Source organism: Scomber scombrus, chromosome 1, assembly GCF_963691925.1.
Source record: "Scomber scombrus chromosome 1, fScoSco1.1, whole genome shotgun sequence".
Classification (NCBI taxonomy): Eukaryota; Metazoa; Chordata; class Actinopteri; order Scombriformes; family Scombridae; genus Scomber; species Scomber scombrus.
The window spans coordinates 22,041,122-22,054,339 of record NC_084970.1 but is presented as its reverse complement, the minus strand read 5'-3'; the positions used below and the strand labels follow the sequence as shown (position 1 = coordinate 22,054,339).

General features: G+C 38.5%; 2 protein-coding genes across 2 annotated transcripts in view; one reads left to right on the top strand and one right to left on the bottom strand.

Moving 5' to 3' along the window:
- Positions 1–252: 252 nt before the first annotated feature.
- polr2l (RNA polymerase II, I and III subunit L) lies at positions 253–1,696 on the bottom strand. Its single transcript, XM_062417652.1, has 3 exons — positions 1,582–1,696; positions 1,028–1,133; positions 253–574 (listed from the first exon to the last, which is right to left on the bottom strand). The coding sequence occupies exons 2-3, from the start codon at positions 1,120–1,122 to the stop codon at positions 466–468; spliced, it is 204 nt and encodes a 67-aa protein (XP_062273636.1). The 5' UTR covers positions 1,123–1,133; positions 1,582–1,696; the 3' UTR covers positions 253–465.
- Positions 1,697–9,166: 7,470 nt separating this feature from the next.
- The window catches only part of dagla (diacylglycerol lipase, alpha), a 37,330-nt gene continuing 33,278 nt past the window's right edge, over positions 9,167–13,218 (top strand). The window contains exon 1 of the mRNA XM_062423247.1: positions 9,167–9,870. The gene's annotated coding sequence lies outside the window, so the exon portion shown is untranslated. The remainder of the gene's footprint in view (positions 9,871–13,218) is intronic.

The following is a 13,218-nucleotide window of genomic DNA, read 5'->3' as shown; positions in this document are numbered from 1 at the left end:
GGGATTAGGGCACAATTAATGTTAATTGTAATTGTGCTTTTCTGCTTTGAGTAAAAATGTCTGCTGTGAAAAAGGTCTAATAAGACAACAGCATATTCATTGACATGTTGAAAAGAAATTTACTCTAAGGTTTTTGTAGTCCAACCTAAAAAAATGTCTGGGAAAAAAAAATAAAAAACCTAAATGTTGCTTTTCTTAAAAGACAACAAAATGAACCAGCACAGGTGTGAAAAAAATCTCGAATAGCTCACATAAAATTATTACTGTAATTAGATAAGCCAGCAATACAGGTGACACTGTCATTTAACAGCTTTATTTAGAAAAAAATGCATCAAGCACACAATGTCACAAAAGTCTTCACTACAGTCACCATTTCACTCCTGCACTGTCAATTCAAAATTGTACAGTCTGTCATTGCAACAGCCTCGCAAAGTCCATGTGGTTCTTGAAGTTGGCCAGTTTAAATCACTTTTCCAGAGGGGCATAATTCAGCAATTTCTCAATAAGATCCACGTGAGATAGCAGCATCCTCCGACAGCAGTATCTCTTCAGGCCCAGGGCATCAAGAGCATCTCTTAATAGGGAAAGAGGAGATACTGTCAGTCCTAATGCATGGCATACAGATGGCTGAATGAATAAGGAGAGTACATGCACATTTTGGCAGACAATATAGTAGCCTAATGGCCTCAGGTAAATGCTATTATTCTTTCCATCCTTGAGTTTACTGGCATCCTTAAGTCTGAAAATGGATAAAGGAAAACCACATAGGAAATAGACATGCCCTTGTGACTTCATGGGCTAAAAGGTTTTAATGTGCAGTGTACTTCTACTGTTTTGTGGTCAGAACCGTTGACTCCAATGTAAGCTGCATACACTGTGTTCTAAGTTTTGACGTGCGCAGCCTTAGTAAATAAATAGTAAATTAATTACTGTTAAATAAATTACTGCTAAAAAAAAATAAATAAGGTGTTAACAGTAACATCTCAAAGACAGTGTAACGACAGAACTCAGTAGGTATTAATCTCACCCTTCAGTGTACTCAGCCTGAAGCAGGCCGAGATATGCCTCCCACTTGTTACCCACAATCTTTCCGCAGGTGAAGCAGCGGACTGGGATGATCATTTTTGAAACACCTGGGGACAGAAGCACACAACATTGTAACATGTAATGCTAGAAAGTCAACAGCTGGCAATTAGCTTCAGGTTATCTGACCTTAAGGCAACCATTCCTGTTTCTTATTATACAACATAACCAACAATACATTTCGACCTGCTGTTTTATTGAGTAAGTTAGCTAATTTCAGGATTTATTTGCTACTACTGTAGTTACAACAATTTGAATTCGTCTGGCCTTGTGTTCTTATTGAAAAGTCAGCGCAAAATATCTTAGATGTAATAGTTTATTATGGCATGGATTAAGTTTAATGCTGTTTTCCCAGAGTAAATTGATGAATTGGCTAATGCGTTTTTAGCCACGTTAGCTAACGTTAGCTGCTTACTAGTAACACGTTGTCAAAATGTGAAAGCTATTTGCCGGTCAAAACACAAAGTCTGACACAAAATTAAAGCTGTGTTTACTCACCGTTACCAGTCTTGTTATCAATACCCGGAACTGGGTGATATTATGGGAGAACTTGAGGCTCAAATCGATGGAAGCTTCCCTCGTTCTCGATCAACGCATAAACAGTAAGACTTCCGGTGTTACTGCGTAACTTGTCCGATTCTGTGACCGGAAGTACTGGAAAAATGACTCGCATAAAACCTTTCTTATATACAAAACCAAAAGTAATTAAAACTGTAACACTGTGATATGTTAAAAATCTTTATATAGATCCCAACCCCCTTAAATTATAGTTGTAAATATATGCATTTTCTTTACACATACATTTACTTTTCTTTATATATGTATCCAGAATGAATAAGGTTTTGTACGTTGTGTACATATAAACTGGGGGTTTTTTTGTCAATAAAAAGATAAGTACTCAGATCCTTTACTTTAGTAAAAGTATCAATGCCACAATTTAAAAATGCTGCAATACAAGTTTCTATATTCTTACTTTAAATGCAGGATTTCCGACATTGTGGGTTTTCTTGAACCTGTTGAAATGAGGCCTGTAACTTAATAATTCACCTGTAGGCTAATAATAAGTTTGGTGCCCTCAAAAGACTCACAGCATAGTTATACCCACATCTATCTAAACAGAGGTCTAATCAGCCAGAATAAATATTTGCCTACTTTTGTGGGTATGTAGGATACCAGGATATTAGCTTTTGTGGGCTCATATAGCCTACAAATCAATATCTGAAAATATAAATGACCACATAGGGGCAAGTAACCATAAAGTCTGGTTTCTTTCTGACCTGGACATTTATTGCACGTCAAACCCATCTCTCTGCCCCTGTTTTCTGTCTTTCTCCTCGTTTAGCTGTCAAATAAAGGCAAACAAATGCCAAAAATATCTGACAGTAACCGTATTGAACATTTTACATTATAGAACATTGGTGAAGATTTTTTTTGTCTTTGCACAAATTTTACATTAACAAAAAATATGTATTGTTAAATAGTTGTGGCAACTACATGTACTGACTGCTGATGCAGGCTATTTAGGATACATTTAATGACAGTAACAGTAAATATTAAGTGACATTTTGACTGGTAAACTGAACTGAAAATCAGATTATCATAAATACACTCTAAATAAGAACATGTTGTACTTCATACCAACTTCCCAATGGATGATGTTAGGAGGCAATTACATTTTGCTAGTGGGATAGACTGCCTAAACTGTTTTAAAACGTACCTGCTATGAAGGCTACTGAGCAGGGTATATTCACTGATATATACCACATGTCTTGTTGCCCTGATTATAACAGTAGTCATACTTTGCATGTTCATGAACATGAAAGGCTTAATCTTACAGCAGATATTTTCCAGGTGATAATGTTTTGTAGCGGTTGTCAAATGCAACACATGTGCCTCCAACTGTAAGATTTTTATGCATTTTAGCCTTTCTGTTCATATAAGTCCAACACTTTCAGAATCTTTTAAGGACTATGATACTTCAGTCATAATTAAAACAGATGTTCATTGAGATAGGAAAAAGCATAAAAATTAAATATAAATGTATGGTAGAATTAAGATTAAATTGAATAAGACCTGAATTCTTAAAAAGCAAATTTAAAAGTGGGGGAACCAACATGCAAAAATTATACCCTTATTAATTCTCATCATTCACGCAAACCCCAGTGATTGACAGTGAAAGTCAATCTCTGATTAATTCATAGAGCTGAAGCTATATTGATATACGATCCACAAATCATTTTCAAGAATGAGTGCAAATTGTAATCAAAGAAATACTCATTTCGGCTGGTTCACTGTCTTTAATAAAGGTCCCATTACAACCTCTTTCATTTTTCACATTAAGGAGTTTGGGGGCAGAGGGGAGTGTGCATAAGGAAAATATGTTAGAAGTATATCAAAAATATATCATAACCATCATTCTTACAGTCACCTTGAAAAGCATTATCACTATCATCATCATCATCATCATCTGTAACATTACCTTCACTGCCATCATTAACATTATACATCATCATTTATGTCAATTAACTTGCTACGGCACATGTGCTAAATGAGGAGTCCTATCTGAATTATTGCATTTATACGCTGTTGAAATTATGAAAATAGGATATTTTTTTCTCTTTTTTTGTACACTGTATTGTACAATGTAAGGTGAAGTTTGTTTTGGTGTTGGCATAATATCTTTTGGATGTATTGGGGTTGTTGATTGTGGTAAAATATGCTCATATAAGATTTTCATCAGTAATGTGTTTCCTACATACTCTTGCAACTAAAATCAAGAAATGGTATGCGTCAGAACTGTCTTTCTGCCATTTACTTATGTAACGGGGACATTCCCATGAGCTTTGCATATGAGTGGACAATCATGTGTACAGCTATACAAGTGAGTGTGTGCAGCAACGACAGTGTCTGCTTGGCATTATTTTCTTTTAGTAAACTATACAATATTTCATCTAAGCCCCACTTTTGTTGTATTAGCAACCTAGGATGCTCTTATTAAATGATATCAATATATTTAGTTATAAGTAAGGTTTTGAAAACAACGATTGTTCCTAATGGTAAATAAGGGGAGCACAGTGAAGCCAGAAACAACTCCCATGTTTTGGCAGCAGGCTTTAAACCTGACACAGCTAAGTACCTACTGTAAGGTGTAAACAGATTGAACCAGCACGACAGTGGATGTTACACATACATGAAAGATTATTGTGACATCATTTGACAGCAACATAAAACTCTTCCTTGTTCTACAGCAAAACAACTTCACAATTCTTGTCTGCCACATACATGTTGTATCTCAAACATTCACCCACATGCCATTCTTAAACCACGACATGCTTATATTTTGTCTCTGAAAAAGCAGACTTTTTAAATTGCAAACTGCCTTTTTCTATTTGGCATTTTTTAGATGCGGGCATTGAAGGAACAGGAAATACACTGCTGTACTTAGGTATTTTGCCAGAATATGTGTGATACATCACATTGCTTATTCCCACATGGCATCAGACCAACTCTGATAACTAGTTTAATATCTCCTCCTATGTTTAAATGTTACGAGTTCCATTTTTCATTATCTCTTAGCAAAGTGAACCAAGCTAATTTCCGGTGAAAGTCAACATTTGTGAAAATTGGATTAAACAAGATAAAGCAGTTGAATAGGCTACCTTTAGAGAGTTCAGGCTTGTAAGCTCAGTACTACAGTGTGAGTTTTCTTATGGAATAGATTATAACTGTTGAAGCAACTTCATGCATAAACTATGTGTAATTATGCTCCATGTACAGCCTTGAATGGTTCAATTCACTACAAGTGAAGGCTGATAAAGAAAACAAACAAGAACATAAGCTGCACAGTGGCTCCCCATCTCCCATCTGAACCATGGTAGTCTGTGAACCAATCTGAAAGTGACACTCTATTTGTAATTCATCAACAAATAGATTCTTTATCTTGAAATAAATGATTTGGTTTTAATTTCTCCTTGCCAGTAGCAACACTCCCAGCAATATTGCTCCTGCAGCAATGACGGCACCACCAATGAAGAAGGGTTTCAGGTGTTCCAGAGAGTCTGTGCCAGAGGCTGCAGCCTCCTCACCCACTTCAGCTGCCTCAGCATCTGCTGCCCCATCCTGGGGAGGAGGTTGCTCGGGCTCAGGGGCTGCAGTGGCAGGGTCAGCTTTCTTTGGGGGTGCGGGGTCCTTCTTCTCTGCTTTAGATGCTGCCTTGGGCGCTGGAGCCCCTGACTTGGCCTTGGCTTCCATGGACAGAGGTGTGGTCTGGTCAAGGAGTCTTTATAAGGTCAGCTCTGTGCTGCTTGACTGAGGAAAAACAGCAAACAGACACAGCCAGATTATCCCTCTAAATTAGGCTCAGGCATCATGTTATCTGCGCTGCTAACATACACTAACATATGAAAGAGCCTTCAAAACCCATGTATTCACTGTACAGCAGTTTAGCAGTCATGTGGCAGCGGGGCCTTAAATGTGACCTTGGAAAAAGATGACATTGATGGGAACGCTCGTATGCTCAGAGAATAGGGAATTGTTTATTTTGGTCACAGCAGCTGTGACATAATCTTCCGCTGAAGAAATAATGTCAAGACTGCTTCCTCTGTAAAGCTTTTACATGGGACAATCTGCTAGTTTTGTGATGGAGGAAGGGGGAATGATATTGCAGCTGCAGAGCATATTCATAGTTAAGGACTGAATCTTTATTTCTTTGAGCCTGACAAGAGCCTAATCCAGATGCAGTAACATGTCGATTTAATCTCCTTCTCTGTATTGCTCTTTCTTCTTGCATTGTAAAACTGCGTGAGTCATATGAGCTATAAATGGAGGACAAGATGGAGGAGAGAAATAAGGACCACAGTGACTGCCACAGAGGATATCAGTGAAAATTCAAATGAGAAAAAAGAATGAACAGCAATTAATACTGCTGACACTGAATGAAGCTTGTACTTGACATAATGCAGGCTGGACTAGTCTTAACAAAAATGCTTACTATAAAATTCTGCATTGATGTGTTCAGAAAAAAATTGGATATTACATACCTTTCTAATAGCTCTGTAGAGATTACAAGAATAACGGATGAAGCAGGTTCCCCAGCAGTCGATGGATGTCAGAGTGTCCTTAATATAAGAAAATGAGAGAAAGCGGAGAGATGGAGGACACTGAAAACAGGAGGGAGGAGAATGGTAGAGGGAGAGGAGGGGAGACTGGAATGTACCATCTAATGCTCATAATAGGGGGAGTCAATTATTTGATCACATCCTATGTTTAGGGTGCTAAAACATTTAATTCCAGTGAGTTTGTATGGTTACGATAAATGTTATTTCAATGAGGCAATGCAATATCATATATCGTGCTAACCAGTAATTAATTATTAATTCATTAACTTACTGATAAAATATTATGGTTCTTAAAACCTTTTTCTTTTTTTCTTTTTTTCTTTTTATGAGAATAAACAGGTGCAAAATGCATCAGCAGATTTGTAAGTCTGTTGATTGTAAATTAATTATCTAAGATCAATACAGGAGATTATTTTTTTTGACGATTTTTAATTATAAAGTACAACTTTTTTTACTGGCAATCTGTAAGTATTTGGACAGTGAATGTTTTTTTGCCTCTGTCCTCAAGCACATAGGATTGGAAAGTAGACAATGACCATGAGATTAAAGGGGCTAATTTTGACCTTTATGCAGTAGGACAATGACAAGGTTTCAATTCCTTAGCTGCTATGTAAACGCCCTGAAATTAAAGCTGAACATAAGCACTTAACCTTCAAAGTAATTATGTCATTTCAAATTCATGTGCTGCAGTACAAAGCCAACACAATACAAAATGTGTGAATGTCAAACACACTTAGACTGCATTGTACAAGAACTAACTAATGTTAATAATTGTTGACTATTACACTAATAAAAATATTCTGTAGATTTCTTTATTTTAACACTAAGTACAACATTTTATGCATTAGTGGTTATATCCACATTAGTTCTTTCTAACTAAACCACTTATTTTCAACACCAATCCCAGGGTTGCAGAGGCTAGACCCTATCCCAGGATGCACTCTTTAACCAACTGAAAATATAGTATGTGTGCTGCTCCTTGAAGAACATGCAATCTTTAATAAATTTCAGGGGGGGGGGGGGGGGGGGGGGGGGTATGCTTTTTCACAGCTGACATTTTTCCTTGTGCAGTAGAAAAAGCAGTTAAGCCATGAAGGTAAGACATCATGCACAATACCAGGACCCTGAAACTGAAGCAGCTAAATGAACTACAACCCTTGTTCATTTTATTATTTACACCTGTGCTTTTCCTGCTGTGACATGTCAAAATGTCTTCTGTTTAAAAAAAATACTTTTGACAGCCACATATCAAAAGTCAGATATCATACAGTCAGGATCAGCTTTATTGGCCCTGTATGTTCAACACAATAAATGTGGCTGTGATTTCCAGTAGTTCTCAGTGTACTTGCACACAACAATCTTCAGGAAGACACACAAACAGCCAAAACAAGGACAACCAAGATAATTAAACATAAACTTACCACTATTAAATGCTTGCTCATGTTGGAATGTTGGGTCTCTTTATAAATTAAAACTTGAAGAGTACGGTTTAGAACCTGCTCTATGTGTAAAGTGCCTTGAGATAACTTTGTTGTGATTTGGCGCTATACAAATAAAGATTGATTGATTGATTGATTGACTATTATGTACAAATAAGTACGTGCAAAAATAGATGCATATAGAAACCACAAATGGTCAACAACATTCAATATACAGGCAGAACCAGTTGTATTTAATTGTAGAAAGGGCACAAGTAGTACAAAGGAAGATTGCAAGGAGTGCTGAAATAAATATTGAATGGGAATAAAGTTTATTTATATACATACAGTAGCTGGTTATGTACAGCATACAGCCTGCTCAACTATAATCTTAACAGTAATGAATGATACATTTATACATGAATAACATGTATAAATGTATCATTCACATGTTTGTATTTTAAACTAATAAATGAACCCATAAATATTTATAATTTATAGGTAAGTGTAAAAGAGGTTGCAAATGCAGTACAAAGACATAGTGTTATTAAATTGTTAAACAAGTAGCAGTACTTTAACATGATCACAGTTTTTATACTCTTTAAGAAACATTTGAGCCTTTTTTCCCCCCATTTTTTTGGTAAGTGAATCCTGCTGCAGTTGACACGCAATAGCTTTGAATCTATTTTCAGCCAAGAGTTAAATAACCTAACCCTCAAGCCCTGAGGTCAGCAGGTTGTGTGAATCTGAGGACATTCGTAGACCATGTGTTCAGATGAAGCGTCCCTCGTTCGTTTGATCTGATTTGAATGGACTGTTGGCTAGGCTTCTTGTCGGGCTGCATTTCTGAATACTGACAGCCCTTATGTGTAGATTGTATGGCATGACGCTGATCCACACCCAGCATACGTCGATCCAAAGAAGAGCAAAGCGTGCCAAGATAGTAATCGGTAAAGTATGGAGTTGTTGCTCAATGCGTACTGTTTGACGCAGAAGACGCTGCTGCTTGTTCGAAAAAAATCCCTCATACGATGTCTCCTCCCTAAAAAAATAATCTTATCGAATAGGCCATATATATTTCCCTAGTCTCTTAGTGGTAATCCCGAGAACAAAATGTGCTGTTGTTTGAGTTGTGTCATGATGTGAGACGTTTATGACACCGTGTTAAAATACCAGAACTAGAGATAAAGTGTAATATAGGACAGCTTGTTTAACAAACCAAACACACATTCCATTTGCTTGCATCGCTGTAGCGTCGCTGTGGTAACGCAAGTTGCTTTGGGGAGGGGATGAAATGCGCATGCGCGAATCGTTAGGTATGTTAGCGTAATGTTTTGTTTAGTCTTTTACTGAATTAAATAACAACAAACCGCCAGATCCCAACAACAGTGAAATAGCCTAACTACACAAGCAGGAGCCTGACATCCGCCGGGGTTTCTCTGGGTGATTAACAGGAGCGGAAACCTCTCGGAAAACACTGCTCTCTTTGAACCAGTTGCTGATTCCTTGATATTCCCAAACCACCAGTGGCGCCCTTTCTCCACAGGATCTCCTGAGTGTCTTCCATTTACAAAGCGAACCAGGTATGCGTAATCAAAACAGGATTTGCGCAGCTAAACGCGGAAGGGGAATAGCCAATTCGTACGTATTTTTTGTGTGAGAGATGTCCGAGGGGATGGGCCAGCTCCTCGGGAAACGCTGCCTCCGTTTAGCTTCTCGCTGGGGTTCGGGAGTTGTCCGGCGGATGGCAGACACAAGCTACTGACTACGGCGTGACAAACCAAGGGATCGTCTTGTTGGAGAAACCCGACGGAGTGTCCTCTACTGTGGATAGAAATAATCATGCCGAGCTCCACTGGAGGGACATGAAAAAAGGAGCCACAATCAGTGAACTGCCAAAGCCGACGACGTGTTGCAATTAAGCAGAGAGGCGATCCGCCAGCGGCTTGAACAGCACCGTGTAATTAATGACGCTGTCTGATGGCATGTATCGGCTTTGCTTGACACCCGGTTGATAACCGAGGAAGCTCTGATTCTTTGATGACTGCGGGTCCATTCATCTGCCAGCTGTAATGACGTCTGTATGGTTATTATAATACTATCGTTGAGACGTTTGAGGATTCATCAAACCCCCCCCAACCCTGAGCCGGTGTCGGGGAGAGCGGGGCTGAGGCGGGTCGGCAGTCGGAAGGATATGGGAGAGCGAGCGGAACCAATGCAGTGGGTCTTAGCGAGGCATCGTCAAAATACAGGTGAGCAGCAGCTACAGTATGTGGTGACTGACACCAGATCAAATGCCTTCAGCTCTATGCACGTTCAGAGCAGTGTAGCTATCCGACTGACGCACCGGCAGGGTGACCGGTTTTTTTTTTTACCCCGTTTTAATGCGGTTTTAAGACACATTATAAGGCCACATCTCCACTAGCTAGGCCCGCAGGATGCCACCTTAAGCAGATGTCCTGATTTAAATGAGATTAGACACTACTGCCAGTTCCACTGCTGCTGATCGACTTGTTGGAATCACACATTTCGATGCTGCTGCACGCATATAAACAGACAGGGCTGCAGAAAATCATTTCATCAATGGTTTGAGTCATTGTGTAATTTTAGAGTCAATCTACTGTACAAAATGTCAAGTAGTGACACATGCCAACAATCACAAGTTACAAGAGTCCATACTGATGTGACAGTTTATCAGCCTTGTTGTCTGAACCTTAAACAATTAAATGACAGATCCAAGCACCAGAATTGCAGATAAAAACATTTTTCTTCTCCTTTTATAGCTAATTGATCAGTCAACTTTTCAGCAATGGATGGAAACTTGACTGATCAGACTTAAAGCACAGCTACATTAACCAGACTGTGCTTTTGGTTGTCCAGTAGGTGACATACTTTATTTTTTTAAAAAGGGAGTTGGGGACAGCAACAGCACGGGGAATCTCACACCTGTTTATCACTCTCCCTGAGAATATTTTAGGGATATTTTAGGCCATCCATTTCTCACGGCTTCCAGTTGTGGACACTGTTTATCTCTGGCATCACGTACATGCTACTCAAAAGTGCAAATACCTCCTCTAAACAATCTAGCTATAACTGACCAGAGGTGTCACTTGAAGAATGTCAAGCTGTCCTAACAAGGTAACACCTTGTAACACCCAGGCTTTTAAAAATGTTGATAATATGATGTTAGAGGCTGAGACAGTGCTAAGGTTTTTGAGCAAAATGAAAGTTTATGAATTCAGGAAGGAAGAATGAGGCAAGAGTGAGACATGCGAGTGATGAAGTCTGGACCTTCTGTAGACTTCTGTTTTAGTCTAAGGCACCATGGGAGTTTATTATGAGTAGGAGTGCTGAGGTGTTAAGTGCACCCTGGATGGACCGTATCTCAGATTTTGATCTTTACTCAGTTGTTTTACTATCTGTTTTACTCAGCACCTTGTAACTCTAACCCTCTACATCATCCACATTTAATTTCCAGTAGATGTCGTATGTGATTTGTTTGCATGTACTGATTTGGTATTAAAGGTGAAAACGTCTTATGTCATTCAAGGGCTGGGCTGGGATAATTAACACAGAGATAAGGGAAACAGGTTGTGGTTATAATTTAGGGGTGAGTAAGATTTTCAAAAAAAACTATCTGTCCTGAGAGTTAATATGGTACAGTTAGAAGCAAAATGGGAGAGTAAAATGAGGCCCAAGGCTGCATCATCACCAGTGTTTACACCTGGTTTAGTGCAATCCCCATATGCTTGAACCCTTATGGCAACCAGGTACCTGCAGGTAGTCTTGGCAAATAGGTTGTCTCTTTGGTTTCCAAAGTAGTGTGTTTTCTTCTTGTGCCAAACAGATCATCTTCTCCACCTATTGACTAACAAATGCAGGCTGATTTTGCAAGATGTAATGGCGATTAATGTTGGGTGTTCACAGGTATTCTAGACATTATACAGCTGAAGGATGAAGCAGCAATAAATAACAGTATTGTCTAGTATTTATCATTTATTTAGATTAGGGGACTAATCTGCACAAAAGCACAAAAGCCTCAAATGGATGTGTGTAGTCCTGTTGCATGTCTAAGTCAGGGATGGATCAGATCAAGAATAGTAAGTATGCAGAAGTTGGGAAACACCTAAAGCTTGTTACCTGCTAAGTATGCAACATGGAGTGGAATATAATGACTAAACTAGACTAGATCATAGCCAAAAATTAGGAACAACTACTGATATGCATTCTGGGGTTGGGCCCCCCCCCCCCCCCACACCATCAACAACAATATCGTCATCTGTTGCAATGTTTCTCTGTGGACATTGCCGTATGCCAGTTCGGTGGACTTTGCCCATCCCTCATGCAGTCACTCCTTTAAACAGAAAGAAGTCCTATGGAATATAACTCACTAGGCTGCTGTTATGTGTCTCTGTTCTCTCTCTCTTGTGCATTGTGAAGGTCCTCTTCTGTTAAAATCTGTTGCCTTTTTGGGAAGTTCTCTTGATTAATTATCCATTCGAAACCTTTCCTTCCCTGCTTCTTCTTCCTTGTATGTTTTGTGTTGTTCTAAAAGGTTGAAGTTTATGTTAAAATCCATGATGCAATTTTCAGATTTGCAGGTTTTACTTTGAACAGAATGCCCACCGGTACATTTTTTTAATAGGCCTTTTCCTATTAATTTAGAGCGGTGATTACACTACGTCACAGCTGCACACTCTCGCCAGCCAATCTGAACAGAGTATTTTTTAGTGGTGTAGACAGTTAGGGATCAATGATGGGCATAAATTTGATGGCAAAAGGTGTATGCTTATGTAAGCTGGATATTTTACAGTCATTTTATTGTTGTGTTTGCTGCGTAGATGTCTATTGGTAAGAGCTTGTGAAAGAAAAATGGACATAGAGGACAAACAACCGTATATTAATGAATATTTGCACACATTTTCTACACTGAGGACTGAAAAATGCAATACTTAACATTATGAATTATCCTGCTCAGGCTTGCAACCTACTGTATGACTATTTTCATTATGATTGATCAAATAATGTAAATTTCTATTTTTTGTTTGACCAACACTCCAAATCTCAAAGATACATAGTTTATCATGATATCTGACAAAAAAGGAAGTCCCCACAAGTAAAGAAGAAGCTGGAGTATTTGGGAACAAAATGCTTCTATGACTAATCGAAAGTGTTTTATATCTAAAACTGCTCCCTGCAGTCTTCATACAAAGATTTACTGGCACTAACAGCCATCAATCTCAGCACAGTGGGAGCCAGGGTATTTTCCTTTGCTGCACCCAAACTTTGTAACTCCCTTCCCTCATCACATCCACATATTGGACCCCATTAGAGAATTCAAAACTGCTCTTAAAAGCCGTCTTTGTAAACTAGCTTACTCACTTTAACTGCATCAGCTGCATCTTATTTTACACTGCAGTATCAATTTTAACTCATTGCAGAGCTATGTTCTGTTGCTTATTGTGTTTTTTATTGTTGATTGTACTGGTCTTTTATTAGTAGTGCTCTGTTGTTTATTGTATGTTTTATTACTGAGCTTATATGAACCTTGAGTGCAATGAAAGGCACCATTAAATAAAATGTGTGTTATTATTACTATT

What these genes read in the sequence shown, in the direction of transcription:
- polr2l (XM_062417652.1), bottom strand. Translation starts at nt 1,122, where the DNA reads ATGATCATCCCAGTCCGCTGCTTCACCTGCGGAAAGATTGTGGGTAAC. An exon ending in CAGGCTGAGTACACTGAAGG is followed by an intron (nt 575 to 1,027) that starts GTGAGATTAATA and finishes TTCCCTATTAAG; the next exon opens with AGATGCTCTTGATGCCCTGG.